Raw genomic sequence first — 20,229 nt, forward strand, 5'->3', positions numbered from 1 at the left:
GAAAAATTAATTTCGTAGAATATTATTTTAGTTTTGAAGCATTTCTTTCTCTTTTTTCTTTTTTCCTTTTAAAAAATCTTTTAGTGGCGAATTAATATGTTGTTAAAGATTATTAAATTTTTGTGATGCACGATAGCATGTAGCAGAAACTTTTAGTAACATTGTTTTAGACTTTGTCACTAATAGTTATTTTTTGTGACATGTTTTCGGACGTGTTGCTATAGATTAGTATTCAGCTACAAGTTTTGGCTGCATTACTAAAAAATTGTCACTAAAAGTGAATTTTCTTATAGTGAGTAGAAGCTCTTTTTCATTCTCACTCTCTTGACACAAGGATTATAGAGAAAAGTTTTTTGCATTTTTTTGTTTCCTCTCCTATAAATTTTCCCTATGCCTCTCTTTCAAGAAGAACACCCACTAGTTGGTTCCTTGTTAAGATTCATAGTAGGGAAGGTCTCTTAGAGTAAATTTACATAGGATAAGAATTACCAGAGAAAAGGATACCTATAATTTGCGGGAAAGAGTTTTCAACAAAGGTATTGTTGTATTTTCCCTTTTCATGTTTAACCTTTATAATTACAACATGTTGTTGATCTGTAATTTTGATTTTATTTTTTTGAGTTTTTCCCATCTAAACAAAAAGCAAAGCAAAAGGCGATCACACGCTTCTGCTAGGGATTTAATCCCATCAGAAGGAGCTTAAAATACCTATGTGGAACCTCAATAGGATCCATGGGGGAGTTTAGAAGTAATTTAAATGAACCATGAGGGAGCTTAAAAGTAACTTAGATGAACCATGAGAAAGCTTAGGGATAGCGTAGAGGGCCTAGGAAAGAGTTAGAAATAACTCTGAGAAACCATGAGGAAGCTTAATGATAGATCAGATGACATATAAGAGACCTAATGGTACCACAGAAGTCCCTAGTAGAACCAAAGAGGACCTATGTAGTACTACCTAGTGGTACCATGGAGAATTCATGTAATAGTACCATGGAGATCCTATTATAGTACCATAGAAGACCCAGTGGTAGTACCATGAAAATCCTAACAGTACCTAACGATTCCATGAAAGTCTTAGTAGTATCATGGAGGATCCATGTGGTAGTAAGTGCATGGAGGTCCTGGTGGTACCATGAAGATTTTAGTATTACCTAGTAGTGCCATGAAAATCCTAGTAGTACCATGGAGGTCCCATGGAATTCATATGCAAAGGACCTAGGCAGTGCCAAAGAGGATATAGTAGTACCATGAAGGACTCATGGAAGACCTTTGCAAAATCCATGGAGAACCTAGTGGTACCAAGGATGTCTATTGAATCTTCGCACTTCGCCGAGTAGAAGTGGTCCAAGTTCATAATGGACAATTCATAAAGGAGTTACTAAAAAGTCAAGCGAGTGAAGTATTGGTTGCCGCTTTAAGAAATAGTATCTAAATTTAAATTTTATATCTAGTAGGACATGAAACTTTCAATTTTATATTTAATAATCCTATAAATTTTAAAAAATTCAAAAGATAAGAGACTCAATTTATAATTTTAAATAATTAAAACTTACTTAAAAAAACATTATTGAAAGTAGGAAATTGATAAGAAAACTTAAAGGCCACTTAAATTTATGCATTAAATTCCACATAGTCTAGACCTTTTCATTTTGTTTGGAATATGATGTCTATTCAGATGTTGAGTGGGTGATTGGGTCATATCAACTCCAAGTCACCCATAATCAATCGCATCCAATATATTTGTTATGAATACAATTTTGATTCATTTAAATGGTTGATAATATTTTAAAGATAATGTTGAATTTACCCCTTTTACTGCCAAACAAAATGATAACTTGGTCCATTATTACAAAACCTAATTATATTTTTTGTTTTGTTTTTAATTTTATTATTGGGTGTTTCTTCAAGGTTTGATTTAAAAATTCTTAATAATTGAAGGGAAAAATGGGTAATTTTGATTTTTGGTATGGAGCCATGATTAAACAAAAATAGAATGTTCAAGTTTTCATATGTTTTCTTTTATTCTTTTAATCATTTAACCTTTCTTTAGAGTCAAGTATATCACTTTTGAGTTGTAAATTCTATGAAAAAAACAGTAAACATAAAAACAAATATAAACAGTAAACATAATAACAAAAATTATCTTCCCAAAATTCAAATTAGATTTCCTAATATTAAAATACATACACACGCCTTTTCAAAATAAAATCCACCCTTTAAATTTATATATATATATATATATATATATAACAGTTTCATGCTAACAATCATTTAGTTCTATTGACTTTTTAACAAAATCAAAAGTATTTCTTACTTCCACTCCAATTCTAATTGGAGAGCTAGTTTCATGGTATTTGAGAGGGCATCATTTAATGATATAAATTTCAGATAAAAATCTACAACACATCAGAAAAATCTTATTGATGATCTTTTATTCCAACAACATCTTAGATTTGAAGAACAACGAGATATCCCACCCTACGTAAATTCTTAACTCTTTCTCACTTACTAAAACTACGGAAGATGAAATCATGATTAAGACCAAGTAACTTTACACAAAGTGGAGTTTGGTAATTAAATGAATTCGTGTCGGATATTAAAAGTACATTTTTAAAATACATGTAACTTTGAAAATATTTTGTAAATAGATATAAGAGAAATTTTCATAGATAGAAAGAATGTCAATCTATTTAAAAAAAAAAAAAAAAAAAAATCAGTTTCTATAACTGATACACATGAATAGATTTATATCAATCTCTATAAAAAAAGATTAAAATTTTACTATTTTGTATAAGTAGTTTTTCTTATTTTTCAATTTTTGAAATTCTCCTAACTATAATGTAAATACAATCTTTTTTTTACCTAACAATTATGAAGATGAAAAATAGAACCGTCTATTTTTAAGATTATATATGTGTTTATTCCCTTTAACTATGTTTGGATTAGGGAAAAAAAATCTTCTAATTTTGATATAAGATAAATATCATTTAATAACACATAATTACAAGATCACATGGATGTCCTTGTCATTGATGACTGATTAATAGATATTAATGGTAGTTAAAAATATATATACACACACATATATATATATATATTGTATTTTTTATAATTGTATAAACTGGAAAGTAAACTGGCTAAAAATGTTTCAATATGTTCTTAAAAAAGAACTAATTTGTAGATAAACTTGAATAAAATTCCATTGGTTTTATCTAATTAGAAAGATATTTTTAGTAATTAGAGTTAATTACAACCATAGGATCGATGCCATGTGGCAATCATAGTACAACTTGCAACTTTTTATTTTTTTTTCTTTCTTCTGTGGAACAACTTGTGAAATTTGAGTGGTGGTTGAGATAATTTTTTTCATTAATTAACTTTTACTCATTGAATCACAATTAATAACCATTTAATTTAAGTTTGACTAAGTAGTTTTAAGTATATTAATTATAAAATATTTGGATGTATCACGGTTGCATCCATCTTTGTACAAGTCCATCTAAATATTTAATTATAAATTATCACTTGACAAATTTTTATTATTTTTAAGAAATATATGTGATTGGAGGAGATGCATTGAGATATACGCAGTTGGGTTGTACCTAAGTATTACTCTTTTACAATTGAGATTTAATTCATATTATAAAAGAAAAAAAAATCAATCATAAAAGGCTTCATGCTCTAAGTTTTTGAGAAATACAAGTATTTAGTATGCAAACTTGAGGTGCAAATAAATTGCCAAAAGAGCATAATTTGATCGTGCAAATAAACCATTTCTATGTATTGTTCACTTTTCTACTGACGTCGTCAATACATTATTATTATTATTGATTGATTGATTGAATACTACAAATATGGAGTATAAGTATTTGAACATCTAACTTTAAATAAAACAATATAAAACAATATATACTGTTGAGGTTTAATAATATTTGGGGTTCATTTGTTTCGCAGGCATCCTAAATTCATATGAAGTGGACATCTCAATTATCATATTTGTTTTGTGGTATGCTCTGGTATCTAGAGATTCCCAAACATCCTAAGATGCCTTTATGGAGGGATCTTAAGAATTTTGAATGCCCTCCTGAAACATAGATTTTTTAGATTTTTGAGTTGAAGGTATCTCAGTTTTACATTTTTATCTTTTTTTTTTAATTTCACATATATATTAATCTTCATACATTATATAATTAAAATAAATGTTATCAATTATATATATCATATTTTTTATTATATCGTAATTCTTATTATTTTTTAACAATATATCCAAATTTAAATTTAAATTGGTATTTGTTTTATAAAAATCTTAAATTATGATACATTATTTCGTTGAAAAAAATAACATATAAAAATAATATAAATTGTACTAATTTAAGAAGAAATTCAAATTAATAGAAACAAATATGTTATATAAGTTCAAATTAATTATAAATTAATAAATAGTCGTAAGGGTATTCTTAAAATATAAATCCAAGACATTCTCAAGAAGAAATCCTACTAAACAAATATAGTTATCAAAATATTTTCAAATATTTAAAAAAAATCCTACAAAATAAATATGGTAATTTAAAGATATCTAACATCTATATTTTGTATATCTATAACTTCGAGTTTATGATTATTTATCTAAAGAAACAAAAACGAACGGCCCTAAGTTACAAAATAAAAAAAATTACTGCTAAGTTACCTTTTTAAAAGTTGAAAAAAAAAAAATATATCCTTCGTAGAAAAAAAAAAAGAAAGGAAGAAAGAAAGGAAGAAAGAGGAACGAATAAATAAATAAAGTAATTATCATTTTCAGAAAACAAAATATCATTGGTAATTGAAAAACAATAGGAAATTCTTCTCTTTCTCATATATAGTTAAATTCATGATGACCCACTTCCTTTTTCAACAAATTAACCATTAAAGAGAAACAAGTTGTGAAATTAACACTCAATTAGTTGACCTTTCTTTTTAAAAATAAAATTTATGGCTAGTTATAAATATTATCATGGCTATATATATGTATATTGATATGTATTGTACCCGTTAACTTGAGGTGAAGCTATGAAAGGGGATGCAACAACGATGAAGATTTCATTCCATAACAATATGTAAGAATGGAGATTCGAAAACTTTTGAAAGTTTTCAAATGATAATGTCTTAACGATTTATATTCAAGTTGGCAATTCAGATTTAATATATAAAAAAAAAAAAAAAAAAAAAATAAACATTGTAAAGCATTTCTAAACTTTAGTACTTAAAATATGAGATTTTTTTTTAATTGAACATGTAAAGATCGAGAATCAAATTGGATCAATGATATATGTATTAACTATTTGAACCATGCTAATATTGACATTAAAATGCAAGTTGGATTTGAAACTGAGAAAGTAGAGAAAACTATTTGTAAAATACTTAAAACCGGTTTGATAATCGTTTCGTTTTTTGTTTGTAGTTTTTGAAAATCAAGTTTATTTCCTCTCAATTTCTTATAATGTTATACATTCTTCTTAAGTATAAGAATTGAATTCTTAACCAAATTTTAGAAATAAAAGTTTTTTCTTTTTTTTTTCTTGACGATAGCAACTCAACAGACAAAATTCCAAACAAACTACATAATTACATCTCGAGACAAAAGCAGTGTATACTACTAAGGATATAAAGTGAATAATGGAAGACTCTCGATCCTCTAAAGCTTTGTGCACAACAAAGTGAACTAACCCTTTCTGATTACGATGAGAAATGAGATAAAGTAACAACACCTTGTTCACCTCCTCTTTCCTTTGTCTCAGCAATAAAGAAAGAGACATTAGTTAAATCAACAACCTTATCATTTAGCAAGTTGATGACCTCCAAGCAAAGTATCAACTAAAATATTCATGATATTGTAGTTGTTTTTTAAAACTACTTTCAAAATTTAACTTTATTTTTGAAAACATTGGTAAAAAGTTGATAACAACAAGAAATTTAGAGGTGGAGAGAGTATCTATAAGCTTGATTTTCAAAAATTAAAAATTAAATAGTTACCGAACGGGACCTTAAGGACTAAAAATATAATTTTCTATGCAAATATCATTTCCAAGACATCTAGAGGAAGAGATAGAACTAATTTCAAATGAACACGTAATATCTTTCAAACAAAGTGGAACAGTTCCTTATATATAGCTAGTGGTTGAGCCAGAAATTCTGTATAGAGAGGGCACTATGTAATTAAAAAACTATAAAAAAGAAATGTTAAAAAAATATATTCATAGTTCGATAGATTAACTAATTTAGTACATATTACAACTGTCTTCTACGAGTTTTTATATTTTGTAATCGATCCAAATTTCTTGAATGCAAAAATATGATTCTGAAACTGACAAGGATCTTGATGTAAGTATGTTCTACAAACTTGATCTTAAATAATCATTATATTTAGAAATTTTAGTTTTTAGACCATGATCTGTAAGTAGTTTTCCTGATTTGATTTCTATATAAGATCTATCGAAATCAGAGGTATGTTTTGTTTTTGAAGATGATAAATCTATGATCTCTATTGTTATTTTTCATTTAAAATATCTCTCCATATTGATATAGAGTTAACTCTACAATAGTATTATCAATAAAATTATTATTAGATAGATTTAAACGTATGAAAATTAAAAATATTGAGAAAAATTTGAAAAGTGAATAGTATGATACATATATCCTAACGATGAACGAGAAAATTATTCTGTAGCTTTAACTCTGAAATTAATTAAAATAAATATATATTAAATAATAAAAATATCAAAAATAAGTAGAAAAAAAAAAGTTAATAATACATTTTTCAATGTTGTTGAGACGAGTGTGAAAATTTAAGTTGAAAAACAATATCTAGAATCAAAAGAAATTATTTCTGACTTTTTTTTTTCTTTTAAATTTTTGCTGAGGTGCGGGAGCAAGGGTTTTTTTAAAAAAATAATAATAATAATAATAATAAATTCTTTTTTTTATTGTCAAATTTAAAGTTTTTAAACAGGCTTTGATTTTAAACAAATTAAATTTCAAATAGGCAGGCTACAACTATGAGGATTTGTTTTTTTTTTTCTTTTATCCCCAGACAGGTTGTTGGTTTTTCAATATATATATTGTTAAAAATTATTTAAATTTTATATTAAAAAATAAAATACAATAAGTTGAAGAGGCACGTGTCTCTCTTGGCCCTACGTGACTCCGTTGGTATATATAACAAAGCAAAAATCTATATAAAGAAAACTAATATGAGTTGCATGTGCTTCAACATTATATTTCTTAATTGTGAGAAAGAGATGACTTGCTACACAGGAGAAATTGCATGTTAATATAGTGGTTGCCACATAGACTCTGAAATTTAAACGAAATAAGAGTTTCAAAAGTGAAGAAAAACTTGTATAATCAAAATCAGATGTTGATGGATACCGTGGGTGAATTGACACCCACTATACCAAAATCAGGTCTACATTACTGTAGATGTGTCTCACTTCATAAGTTTTCATCAAGTCATTGAATAGACATCATTTCCGATATTGCATGGTGTAGATCATTTTTTTTCCCCTTAGATTTTTTTTAATTCAACAATATGCAAGGTGGAGGATTCAAATTTGGTTCTTTTAGTCGAACATTTAAATTTAATGTCAGTTGAATTATACTCATTTTGATTCTTCTTTAAGAATTAATACTCAATTAACAAAATAATAATGTGAAAATAATATATTTTAATGAACCGTTTTGAAAATTACAATATAAATAATAAAACTCCTACATATATAATATAATGATAAAATATTATTTTAGTTACTGTTCTTTATTATTCATTTCATTTTAATTCATGTTATTTCAAATGTTTAAATTTAGATTATATACTTTAAAAAAAATCATAAAACCTATCCATATGATAGCTTATGATTGATTTTTTTTTTTTTTCTTTTTGTTCATCATTTTAAACTTTTCTTCTTTTTGAATGAAAATTGTTAAATTTATTTTATCAAATTCGATGAAAATTAACATCAATCTAACTTTGATGACTGATACAGTAAAATACATGAATCAAAAATGATATTTTAATCAAATAAGAACCATATTCCAACTTTGACTAAATAAGGAAATGGTATTCCAATTGTGGAATTGTGTACTTGAAGAGATGCAATTAATGTGTTTGAGGTAAGTGAACAAATTTGCATGTGGGGATGCCAACCACCAATGGAGACAACTTCTAGTTGTTTAAAATGTTTATTTTCTTCATTTGTGGTGTTGGCCCATTTGCTTTGATGTGATGTTGGTCACTTTGGGTGGTGGACTTGCCAAAGACCAAAGCTCCACAAAAATATTTTTTTAAAAAATAATAATAATAATAATAACTTGAATCAATAAATCGGGTCCTCGTTAAGAGTAGAGAACATCAAACTTACAAAATTAGAACTCTGACTTTCCTCATAAATTTTTAATTTAGAAATAGGCTACACAAAAATATCTGAACTATAATAGTGAAGGTTAAACTACTATTTTGATCGATAAACTTAAGTCTTATTCTATTTTAGTTAGAGAAGTTAATATTATTTAATTCTTATACTTTGAATGCATCTTAAAATTATTAATCTTATCATAGTTTGGAGTGTTAACTTTTATCCAACCTCGTGAAATAACAACGATAGTTATCATTAAGAAAAAGTTACAATGCATGTGAATATGCTTTTTTGAGATTTATGGAGTTGGAGGGGATTAATAAAGATGAGTTTTTTTTAATGAAAAAGTAAATAAAAATTCTTTATATGGATTAATTTTAAGATTTATTCAAAGTACGAGAACTAAATTGAATATATTGAAGTACAAAAATTAAAATTAAATTAAGTATTGAAATAGGAAACTCAAATGACATTTTAAATTATAATAAATAAACAACTAGCTAGCTCATGTTATTTTATTTAAGTGAAAATCTTATTTTGACCCAAGTTGGTAAGATGAATAGACCTCTTTTTTATTTTAAAAAAAAATGTTATAAATAAAAACGATTGTGTTGCATGATGTAAGATCTTGTTGGATTGACTATTTTGAGTGAATGTGATACATTATTGAACCAGAACTTGTTGAAACTTTCGTCATGAAGCAATGAAGGGTTTTTTTTTTCAAGTAAAAAAAATTTGTATTGATTTTGTCACATGGAAAATGGAGCCTAATCAAGAAATAAAAAAGGAGGAGGATGGACGACGGAAGTTAGTGGTTGTAACGTCAACATGAGCATAATTCAACTTGACACGAATTTGTAATATCAATCTCAAATCGATTTCTGCACTCCACATATCATAAAAAAGAAATAGAAAAAGAAGGAACAAAAGTTGGTAGTTGCAATGGTAACTTCATAGAAATATAATGTTACGCAATAATGCATTTTTGTCCTTCTTTAGACCACCTTTAATTATTGAATTGGAGATGTTTAAAGGGGTGTTTGGGGGCAATAGTGAAGCTGTGAAATCTCGAGAGATGTTTTGTCATGGAGCTCACATTGTGAGAGTTAATAAAGTATAAATTGATGTTTTTTATCTTTCAACTCACAGGCTCCTTGGTCCAAGTGAGTAGTTGAGTTCTCAACTCCGCTCCACTCTCCTCAACTCCAATTGCTTGGGTCAAACACCCCCTAATTATTTATCATCCATCTTTGCTTTCATATAAGCTTTAGATAGTTGTAACTTGGAAGGTAATAATTTACAAATAAGTAGAAAAATCCAATAAAATATGTATTCTTAAAGATAACGTGAGCATCTCTCAACAATTATTAGTAACGGTTGTTGGGTCAAAGTTATTATTTGTTTCTGTTGTAGTTTATCGATGATGACCTACCTACCACATTTATATTGACAATCTTGTGTGGGTAAGAAATCTAAAAAAAAAAAAAAAAAAAGACTAAAGAGGACAATAAAATACACCAACAAGATGATTATTATTTCTCTTTACTATTATAGAGGGGAGGTAACGATTACTTTCGTTGTCTAGTCGTTAGAAAAAAGTATCCTAGGCACTTACGGACACGTCATTCCCCTTAAATATTAACCGGTGAGTGATCTCTAATAACTCACTAAATTCATACTCTAAAGAGAGTTTGTCATAATTTAATGAAAATGGAGTGCCTCACTTAAAGACTATGAGAGATATCTAAACTTCGATGGACTCATTTCTTTGATAGACATTTCATGTTCATGTGCTCTTCTTTTAAGAAGCACATTGCCTTTTTCCAGAGCACTATTCATATCAACATGAAATCATGTACTAAGTATAGTTTCTAGATTACTATCTACCATCAATTGATTAGTTTTTTATTATTAAAAAAATCATAATATTTTCAACTTGAGTTCTATTATTCATCACTTATTTTTTTGGAAATCAAGTTTTGATTTTTCATCACTTTGTTTATTGTTTCATGCCAATGTTTTATCAATGGAACTCAGACAACAATCAATGTCGTTACCTTTGTCTTGCCTGTTTTGAAAGGAGAAAGAAAAATGACACAAAATGAAACTTGTTTTTAGGTGGGTTGGCTCTAATTTACCCAAAAGAACCTGCTATACCTTGGATTTCTAATTTGTCAAGGTCATTACATTCGATCAGTTTATGATCTTCGACATCAAACCCAAAAGAACAATCAAGAGATTGTAAAGGCTTGTTTGTAAGGGTTTATTAGGATTGACTTTCTAAATATTTAAAAACATCTTTTTAAACATTAAAAAAATCAATTCAAACATGTCCGAAGGGGCTACAAGAAACTATAAAAGATCTTGAGAAAACAAAAGTTAGCCATGAACTTGACCAATAAGAAAGAAAGCCAAATTAAGCTAACTCTATGGTAGTTGATATCGCCTTCCTCCCTAGAGGTTGAAGGTTCGATCCCCAATCCTCACAATTGTTGCACGAGAGAGAGACTTTCCTCCTTAGAAGTTAAAAGTTCGATCCCCATCCTCATAGTTGTTGCAAGAGAGAGAGAGATTGGTATTAAACACACCAAATAGTCAGAGTTAGAGACTTCAATCTGAAACCACGAAAAGGCTTGAGAATACAAAAATTAGCTATGAACTTGACCCCAACAATTTGGGAAGTTTCATACACAAACAGAGAGAGAAGAAAGAAATATTAGCTCTGAACTTGAAGAAGAAGATGGAGACTTACACACACAGAGGAAAGAGAGAAATGAATACATACAAGCAAATCAGAGAGCACAGGCAAAGAGACTATGCCAAAATATTATTTGAAAATTACATGACAGATGATCATTGAATGAATGAAATGTCTTGTCAAATTGGGAGGTCACTTATCTGATCTCTAAGTAAATTCAAAGCTTAAAGCTGTTTTAGATTGGCTTGCAATGCAGAGTACACAGCAAACCACCCATACTGAGTAGGATGCACTTCATCCCAGAAGAATGCGGCTCCCGGATCTTCACATATCGTGTACTTCTTCTCCCCGTTCACACCCACACTCCCACATGCATACTCGTTGCTTATTCCCACACAACACGGCTTCATTGGGTTCTCAAACTTCACATTCCCTGCACAAATAGTTTCCAATTGCAGCATTACTTTCTGGGGTCGGTGTTTCTCGTCGAATAAGTATCAGATCATTTACTTCTAAGAGATTATGCGAAGTTCATCTATGTCAAATTCCTAGACCTAAAGTGAGTTTAAGCAGACTTCAAAACTTGCATAGTGTTAAGTAATATGATACAAAATGAATTACGAAATTTGTACGCACTTAAAAAGCACCTAAAATGTTTCTAAAGTTTGTTAGCAATATTTCAGAAATGTTTGACATAAAAACATTTGTCTTCAAAAATCATTTCAAACATTGCAGCCAATTCATAACGACTCTTTTTGGTTTGGGATTCGAATGTGTAAGAGGTAGCAGGATCAACAACATAAACAATCAAATCAAATGTACACTCAGCACTATGTCCACCTCGCCAAGGGAACAGGACTATGGTAACTACTACGCTAAACATCATTCTATTTCCTTGTCAACCGTCAGTATAAACTAAGACTGTTTAGTTGAGGAAGAACAGCCTGTTAGGATACCTCCAATCTTCCGATTCATCACATCCAACCTCTCCTCTAACAAGCTTTTCCAAGTGAAAGCTCTGATACCAATTGTTAGGATCAATTGGAACCCTCCCCACTTGAGTGTGCTAACAAAAGTTCAAGATCACTCAACAATTGTCTGTCTTCCCTCAATCCCTCTCCCGCTATTTATAACCAAATACACTTAATCTCTAACTAATTACCCTTATGCCCTTACTAATATCATTCCAATGTTCCTAAATCCTAACTAGGACCCTTACACGACCCTCGGTCCAAAATTTCATTAACCAATGGGACTAAAGAAAGTTTAATGAAGAAGATTGAAAGAGAGAGTCACCAAGATGGGCTCCTTCGTTGTTGAGAGCAGCCATGAAAGAGGAATAGAGATCAAGAAGGATGAAAGTAGATGCAGAGGGATCTTTGACTTCATTGTTGAGTTTAGCCACAGATTGTTGCAACAGCAGATTGTGGAAGTTGACAAGCTGATTCTGAGTTGCATTACACTGTTGAAAGGAGGATGCAACTGTGGTGCTGGGAAGGCAGCCCAGTGGCTCAAGAGCGGTCACCACTATCTTTGGAACCCCCAGCCCATGGATCCGCCTCAGGTTCACCTCTAGCTGGTTCACCACTTTCGCTATAAATGGCTGCCAACCCTGAAACCAACATGCCAAAGTTTTAATCAACTGGTTTATATTTGGGATTCGTCATGGAATTTGCAAATAACCATCCTCTTCTTTGAAATATTTTTCAATTTTCAATCATATCTTAAACGTTATATTTTATCATTTATTGTTAATTTTTATATGAATATACCTTACAAATATGGGGTAGAGACGTAGAGTTTCGAATTTGTGACTCTTCAAAAAAGTAGCTATGTTTAAGTTGAATAACTTTTTCATTATTTCTAATAGAATTTATACGAAGAGCATATTTTTTTAAGTTTAAATCTTCATAATTATTCTATTCTAGTTAATAAGTTGGTAGTCTAATAACCATTATTTTCTATTTTTATCTGCATCTAATCAACAAATCAACAAAAGATCATTAAAAAAATAAAAAATAAAAATATTGGGTTCAGTTCGTTATAGCTAAAGTCGGTGATAGTTATAATTATAACTTCAAACTTTTTATTATAAAAAGTGAGTTCTCAAACTTATATAATTGTATGCATTCTAAAAATATTATAAGTTTGTGGATTCTATTTTCATCATTTGAGAGTTCAATTTCTACTATTAGTACAAGTGATAGTCTATTTTAAACCATCGTACAAGTTTAGAGTTCAATTTTTATAATTGAAAAATTTTAAGGGTGTAATTGCAACAATTACCGTGCTTCAAAAATAGTTTTTACAATTCTTCCCTTTTGCTTTTGAAATTTGGAATTCAAACTCTTTTTCTTGAAAATGAACTTAATTTTTAGGGGAAAAAATAGAAATAGATTTATTGGATGCGAAATTAAAAGTTCAAAATAGGGTTTATAAATTAAGAAGATGAGTTTTGGGGAAAAGACCTGTGCAGAGCCATTGGTGGCTTGGTAGACGTTATAATCGTTGCCGGCGAGGGAGACGAGCGCAACAGAGGACTGCAAATCTCGGCTGGTGAACGTCGATTCGCCGATCAACTGGTGGAGGAAATCGATCTGAGTGCTCATGTTAGGGCTCATTACAAACGTATCGAACACGCCGGTGCCGCCGTACGCGAAGTTCATCCCGTATTTCAACTGTCCGAACCCTACTTTCCGCCATTTGTATGGTATCGGAGACTTCACCTTCAGATATTTGGCTGCATTTTTCACAGAGAAGATTCAATAACCCAATAGTGCTCCATAATCCAGCCGATTTAATAAATGATCTTTTTCCATCATCGGCTTCCAGAACAGAAATCAAGAATTTTTCGAGTATCGAATACCGACAAAACAAGGGAAAGAAATAGAACAGCTGAAAAGGTTTAGCAGGTTCGTTTCCGTAGATTATTTTTTCTATTATTATTTTCTTTTAAGACAAACGTTATTTTTAAATATAAGAAAATTAATCAACCATATTTAAAAATATAACAAAATATCACATTCTTTCGCGTCAATAGAATTCATTTAGTAATATAAGTCTATCATAATCTATTATTTAAAAATATTTTCAAATTATTCCTATGTGATAACTTTGGAAAGTATTTTAAATTATTCATATTAAAAAATTTTAAACAATAATGACTTTTTAAATAAATATTTTTTCTCTGATTAATCTAAGTCAAAAGTTAATAGACCAAACAAACAAATTGAAATTAGTATATCGCATATATATTATTATTAATGAAAAATGATTTAATTTAAAAAAATATATATTTATTGTTTTATAATATCATATATAGTATTATTTTAATTTAATAAAAATAGATTGAGTTTGTAGGTTGAAATATTATATTTATCAAATTTTTTATTTTTTTTTGTAATGTAAGTCGTATTATAAAATTTCAATTGATACGTAAAACACATAACAATGTTATTTTAAGATTCTTTACTATTTAGATAACATAATTTAAAGACAATTTTAAGAAATACAATTCACGTTATTTACTAAATGCACATGGATGAGTTTAATGGATCTAAAAACATTAAAAGAAAAAAAAAACACTTAAATTGTCTATCCCAAATGGAAAAGTTTACATTTTGCTTCTTTTAGTCTTTTTTAAGAAATTATTTCCTTGTTATTTAAAAAAATACGAAATTTGTATTTAAATGATGAAAGTTAAAAATTAATTCCTATAATTTAAAAATAAACCGAATGGGATGAAATTCTAACTTTCAAAATTTGTCGTGACTAACTTTTAAATCTTTTAAATCATACAACGCTTTTTCTTATTGTACTAATACATCAAGTGAATTGGCGTAAATTAAATGGAAAAAATAGGCCATAAAAGAAAATAATTTCTAAGAAGTTGCATCGAACTTTGACTTTTCATTGTATGATTTAATTTTTCTTATAAATTTCGTCGAAAAGAAATAATTAAAAAGGCCCTTTTCAAATACAAGAAAATAAAGTTAATTTATTTACAAATTTAGCAAAATATCGATGTTTATCAAGAATAGATAATGATAGATATATATCGGTGTCTAGCACTAACATGGATAGAAATGTCTATTTATAAATATAGTAAAATATCTATTAATGACATTTTGGTGTATTTAAAAATATTTATAGCAGTTTTATCAATTAAAATAATTACCCTAATTAATGGTATTAAAATATCAACACTAAATTGAAAATTTTGAAAGGCTATAAACTAAAAGGAAAAATTAACAATATGCTTCACCCAAAAAAAAAATTAAGTGAAAGATCATTCCAAAAATCTTGATAGTTTAGAATCCATTTGTATTGACTTGAAAAGAAATATTTTCTTTAAAAAAATCATTTTTATTTAAACTCTTTTGATAAAAACGGTTTAAAATAAATTTTGAAAGCATTTCTAAAACTATTTTGAGTTGTTTTCAATTCTTTTCAAAATTAATTGCTTGAAAAGTTAAATTAAATAAATTCTCAATCAATTACGTAAAAATTAACTTTGAAAAATTAGATTTAAGATTTATTGAAAATATAATGACTAAAATGAAACAAAACTAAACTACATGGACTAAAATAGTCTTTTTTTTATATATATACTTTTTTTTAATGAAAAGTTTGTAGACAAAGTATATACATAGCAACTAGATTCATAGTTTCAACTATTTAAAAAAACACACACACAAACAAAAACAAAAAAACTCAGGGTTACAACATTGTTTTAGGATAATAAAATTACAATACTGTGCAAGTTAGAAATTCAACTTGACAATTAAAAATAGGTTATTAATATTAATGCCTTCAAAGATCATCATGAAACTCTAGAAATTAAAAGCATATTTTAAGTTATGAACTTAATTAGTAATTAGACCATTAAATTCTAACCATATTTCTTAATAATGTATTTGAATTAATTAGATAGAATGGTATTTAGTTCAACAATTGACAAGTAAATGGTTAAACACTAAATATTTGAGATCGTGATTGTTGCCTGTATATTTGAATTGATAAATGCTACCCAAAATTAATTTTAATAAAACTTAAACTAAGAAGATTCCAATATATTTAAATTCAAACTAATAAAATAAGTTTTAAATTGAATTAAATCCCAAAAGTTTGAATTTACACCAAAAAATAGAGACTTGAATATACTTTAATGGGTCAAAGTATAAATTAAAAAAATATATAATATATGAAAGAAAGAGAAAGAGAAAATAGAGGAATGATAAAAAGGGAGGAAAAGACAAAGGGAAGAAAATAATGATGATAAGTAAAGAAATGTAGTGAAAATGAAGTTATATCCAAATTCTTTAAATCAAGTGAGAAAGTAAGACTGTCTGTCAGGAAAAAAGAAAAGGGTAATGCTAAACTGACACGTTGAAAAGTCACAGCCATCCCTATACCAATTAAATTAAAGAAAAATATAAAAGAAAAAAAAAAAAAAGCTGACTCAATAATGCATCCATTCTTGATTTTTACAACCAAAAAGTGTCACTCCCTGACTTGGCAATTATCCTTCCACAGATCATAATTTAAAAAATTAAAAACAAAAACTTAAAATCACCTTTTGCGCTCAAAATTTTTAAATTTATTTCCCAACTTTCAAAATATTTAGGGTGAATATCAATTTATATCGATAAACTTTAGAATTTGTATCGATAAACTTTTATAAGTATATCAGTTTAAACTCTAAATTTTCATAGATACATCAATTTAAACACTAAACTTTCATAAGTTTATATAAATAAAATACTTATTCCAATAAAATATAATTGAGGGTTTAAATTAATACATTTACGAAACTTCAAGATTTAAATTGATACATTAGTGAAAGTTTAGAGTTTACATTGATATACTTATAAAAGTCCAGGGTATATATTGATACACTTACGAAATTTCAAGATTTAAATTGATACACTAATGATAGTTTAGAGTTTACATTAATATATTTATAAAGTTCAAGGTTTAAATTGATACACTTATAAAAGTTCAGTGTTTAAATTGATGCATACCCCAAATTGATATTCACCCAAATATTTATTTGCATTCAAAGTTCATTTTAGTTTCTAATTGACTACTAAACTTCTTCCATCTTGGTTTAAAGTTTTTTAGAGTTCCTATTATCGCTATCATTAGTTTTTCAAAAATGATTTATTATGTACTCGAGTAATATTTAGCACATGTGGCACGACTATCAAGTTGTTTTTCTTTTAATTTACATGTATAACTATTTGGTTTGATTTTTAAATTTAGTTTATTTTCTCCTAACTTTTTAAAATAATATTCGTCATTATAAGAAAAAAAAAATTGAATCCTTAATCAAATTTTTTAAAAATTGTTCTTGAAGTATACTATTTTGTTTTCAAAATTTAACTTGAGTTTTAAAAACATTTGTAAAAACATATATGTGTGTATGAATATACCATTTTTTAGTACAATAGGAATGAAATGATTCAAACTACAGACTTTTTAATCTCTAATATACACTGCTTAATTTTTTTTTTTTTTTTTTTGCGAGAATAGTGTTTATAAATTTAATCTTTTAATATAAAAAATAGTTTATAAAAAATATTTACCGTTATAAAAAATTTGAAGTGTCTATAGACATTTAATAAAAATTGGAAAAATCAAAGTCAAATAAAGAATATTAGGGGGAAAAAAAGGCTTATCTAAAAGCAAGGAGGAACCCACCATCTTCATTGATCCTGTTTTTCTTTTTTTTTTCCTTTTTTTAAATTTATTACTTATTTCTTAAAGCAAATCTGAATCACTTTGTGTCCATAAAACTAAAGCTAAAGATATGTGGCCTTAAAAATAAAGCACATTTATCTTTATTTATTTTTCAAGCCTTTTGAATATTATATTTTGTTTTTAGACTTACCTTTAATCATACAATGCTTTCCTTTCATTATATTTTAATTCTTTTTGTTTTTAAATGTAAAAGATGTTTGTTCACTACCTTAGTCTGGTTTTTAGATCCATCTGATAATGATCTTTGCCTTCTATTTTTATAACCAATTTTTTTTCCTCCTCATTTATGGTATTTTCTTTAAAAAAATAAATAAAATAAATGTGTTTATTTAGCCCCTTCTTTATTTTGGTATTCTAGTGTGTGTGTAGGGTTTAGAGGCCACCTTTGAAAATTGAAAAATTATGTTATTGGTTTGTGAAGATTGCAGAGTTGTTGTCAAATATAGAAAAAAAATCAACTTATTTACAAATATAGTAAAATGTTATTATCTATCATATTAATAGACTATCGATTTCTATGATAGACAACGATATTTTGTTCTATTTGAAAATATTTCTAACGGTTTTGTTAATTGAAACAATTATCCTTAAAATAATAGACAGGTCACAAAACATTGACAAAAGATTTTTTTTAGTACAGTAGAAAGTGAAAATTTTATGCCTATTTTGTTTTTTAAATTAAGTTTATAAACATTAGTTCCCTCCAAATTTCTTCCTTAATTATTTACTTTTTACTAATAATTTAAAAAAACCAAGTTAAAATTTGAAAACTAAAAAAAAACAGGTTTTAAAAATTTGTTATTGGAATTTGACTGAGAGTTTAATCATAAACTTGATAGCAAATTATTATAAAAAATGAGAAGGAAATAGGCTTAGTTTTCATAAACAAAAAAAAAAAAAAAATTGTTACTATATGAAACGTTAAATAACAGACTTGTTTCTTTATCACTAATACAACATAAGCATCACTTGAGTTAAAGTTCACTCCGACAACAATAACAAAACTAATAGTTTTATTTGGTAGGCACACTCTTTAAAAAAAATCAAAATCAATTACTTTGATCGATACTTTAATTGATTTAAGCATACTTTACTAATTAGAGTTTAGAAGTTCAAATTCTCTTTAAACCTTAAAATCAATTACTTTGATTGATACTTTTGGTTGATTTACATACTTTACTAATTAGAGTTAAGAAGTACAAATTCTTTAAAACTCAATTGAATTTTTTTAGAAAAATGCAAACTGGCCCAACCTTTTAATTGTCTATGATTTAAAAGTTTAAATCAAAATTTTAAATATATATATATAATTTTTCAAAGCAAAATATTAGTTACGAATTTTTAAAAGTATACACATGCATATATCGTCAATAAACTTCCATTTGTTTGAGATTTATTTTTATAGAATAGTAAATCACAAACTTCAAGTTGAGATTTCAAGCTTACCACTCTTGAATTTATTTATAAAAAGCTTAATCAACCTATTTATATCGTGATATATTATAAAATTATCATAGCTAAATAAACAATGAAAAAAACAATAAATATCCATAAACAACTTAATTTATTCAAATTAAATGAAGCTTAAATTAAATAAAAAAAAATAGATAGCCAAAAAAATGAGTGGAACGATCGATAAAATACGATCATTAGAGAAAAATACGATGAGTTGACACGATAGATAAATCAGAGCTCTTAAAAAAAATAATAATAAAAATTAAAAAAAAAAATCAGATGGTAAATATTTGAGAGTTACCTAGGTAATCGGTTAAAACGCGGCCATCAGAGAACCGGCCGGTAGGTTTCCCGGGAAAAGTAATTCCATACGGATACTGCCAAGATTTGGCCGCCGGTTTCCGGTTGTTTCCGGTGTCCACGTAAGAATCCCCAAACACAAACATCTTTCTAGGATTGGAATCCGACAGCTCCCCTCCTCCAAGACTCTGACTCCTCCGCCGCTCGCGGTGGCGGTGATGGTGGCCGCCGCCGCCGCCAACCACCCCATATAATTCTGCACCCAAAATTTTTCAAAAATACCCAAAAAAAATAATTAGAGAGAGAAAGAAGGGGTTAGAGGGGGGTTTTAGAGAGAGAGTGGGGGAAGAAGGGAACCTGGGAGGAGAGAGAAACAGAGGAGAGAGAGACAGAGGAGCTTTTTGGAGTCCATTAAAGGAGCTTAGATTTGGAATTGGAATCTCTTTGAAGTTTGAAGTGTTTTTTTTTTTTTTTTTGCTTTTTTTTTTGGGGCCAAATGTTTGACGGAGTTTTTGGAAATGGGAAGTGTTTGAGACTGTACTCTTATATAGGAGAGCAAAGAAAAGGCAATCCACCAATGATAAACTCACCTGCCCGTCACCTTTTCCTTACCTCAACCACTCT

The 20,229-nt window shown here is 27.9% G+C and overlaps 1 protein-coding gene across 1 annotated transcript; it reads right to left on the reverse strand.

Annotated features, from left to right (window-relative positions):
- Nucleotides 1-11,006: 11,006 nt before the first annotated feature.
- LOC120091250 (GDSL esterase/lipase At5g03610) lies at nt 11,007-20,137 on the reverse strand. The gene is made up of 5 exons (XM_039049197.1): nt 19,963-20,137; nt 19,607-19,861; nt 13,557-13,828; nt 12,385-12,700; nt 11,007-11,521 (listed from the first exon to the last, which is right to left on the reverse strand). Exons 1-5 carry the CDS (start codon nt 20,015-20,017, stop codon nt 11,313-11,315), a joined length of 1,107 nt encoding a protein of 368 aa, XP_038905125.1. The 5' UTR covers nt 20,018-20,137; the 3' UTR covers nt 11,007-11,312.
- Between the last annotated feature and the right edge of the window lie 92 nt (nt 20,138-20,229).

This window comes from Benincasa hispida, chromosome 11 (assembly GCF_009727055.1).
Source record: "Benincasa hispida cultivar B227 chromosome 11, ASM972705v1, whole genome shotgun sequence".
Lineage (NCBI taxonomy): Eukaryota > Viridiplantae > Streptophyta > Magnoliopsida > Cucurbitales > Cucurbitaceae > Benincasa > Benincasa hispida.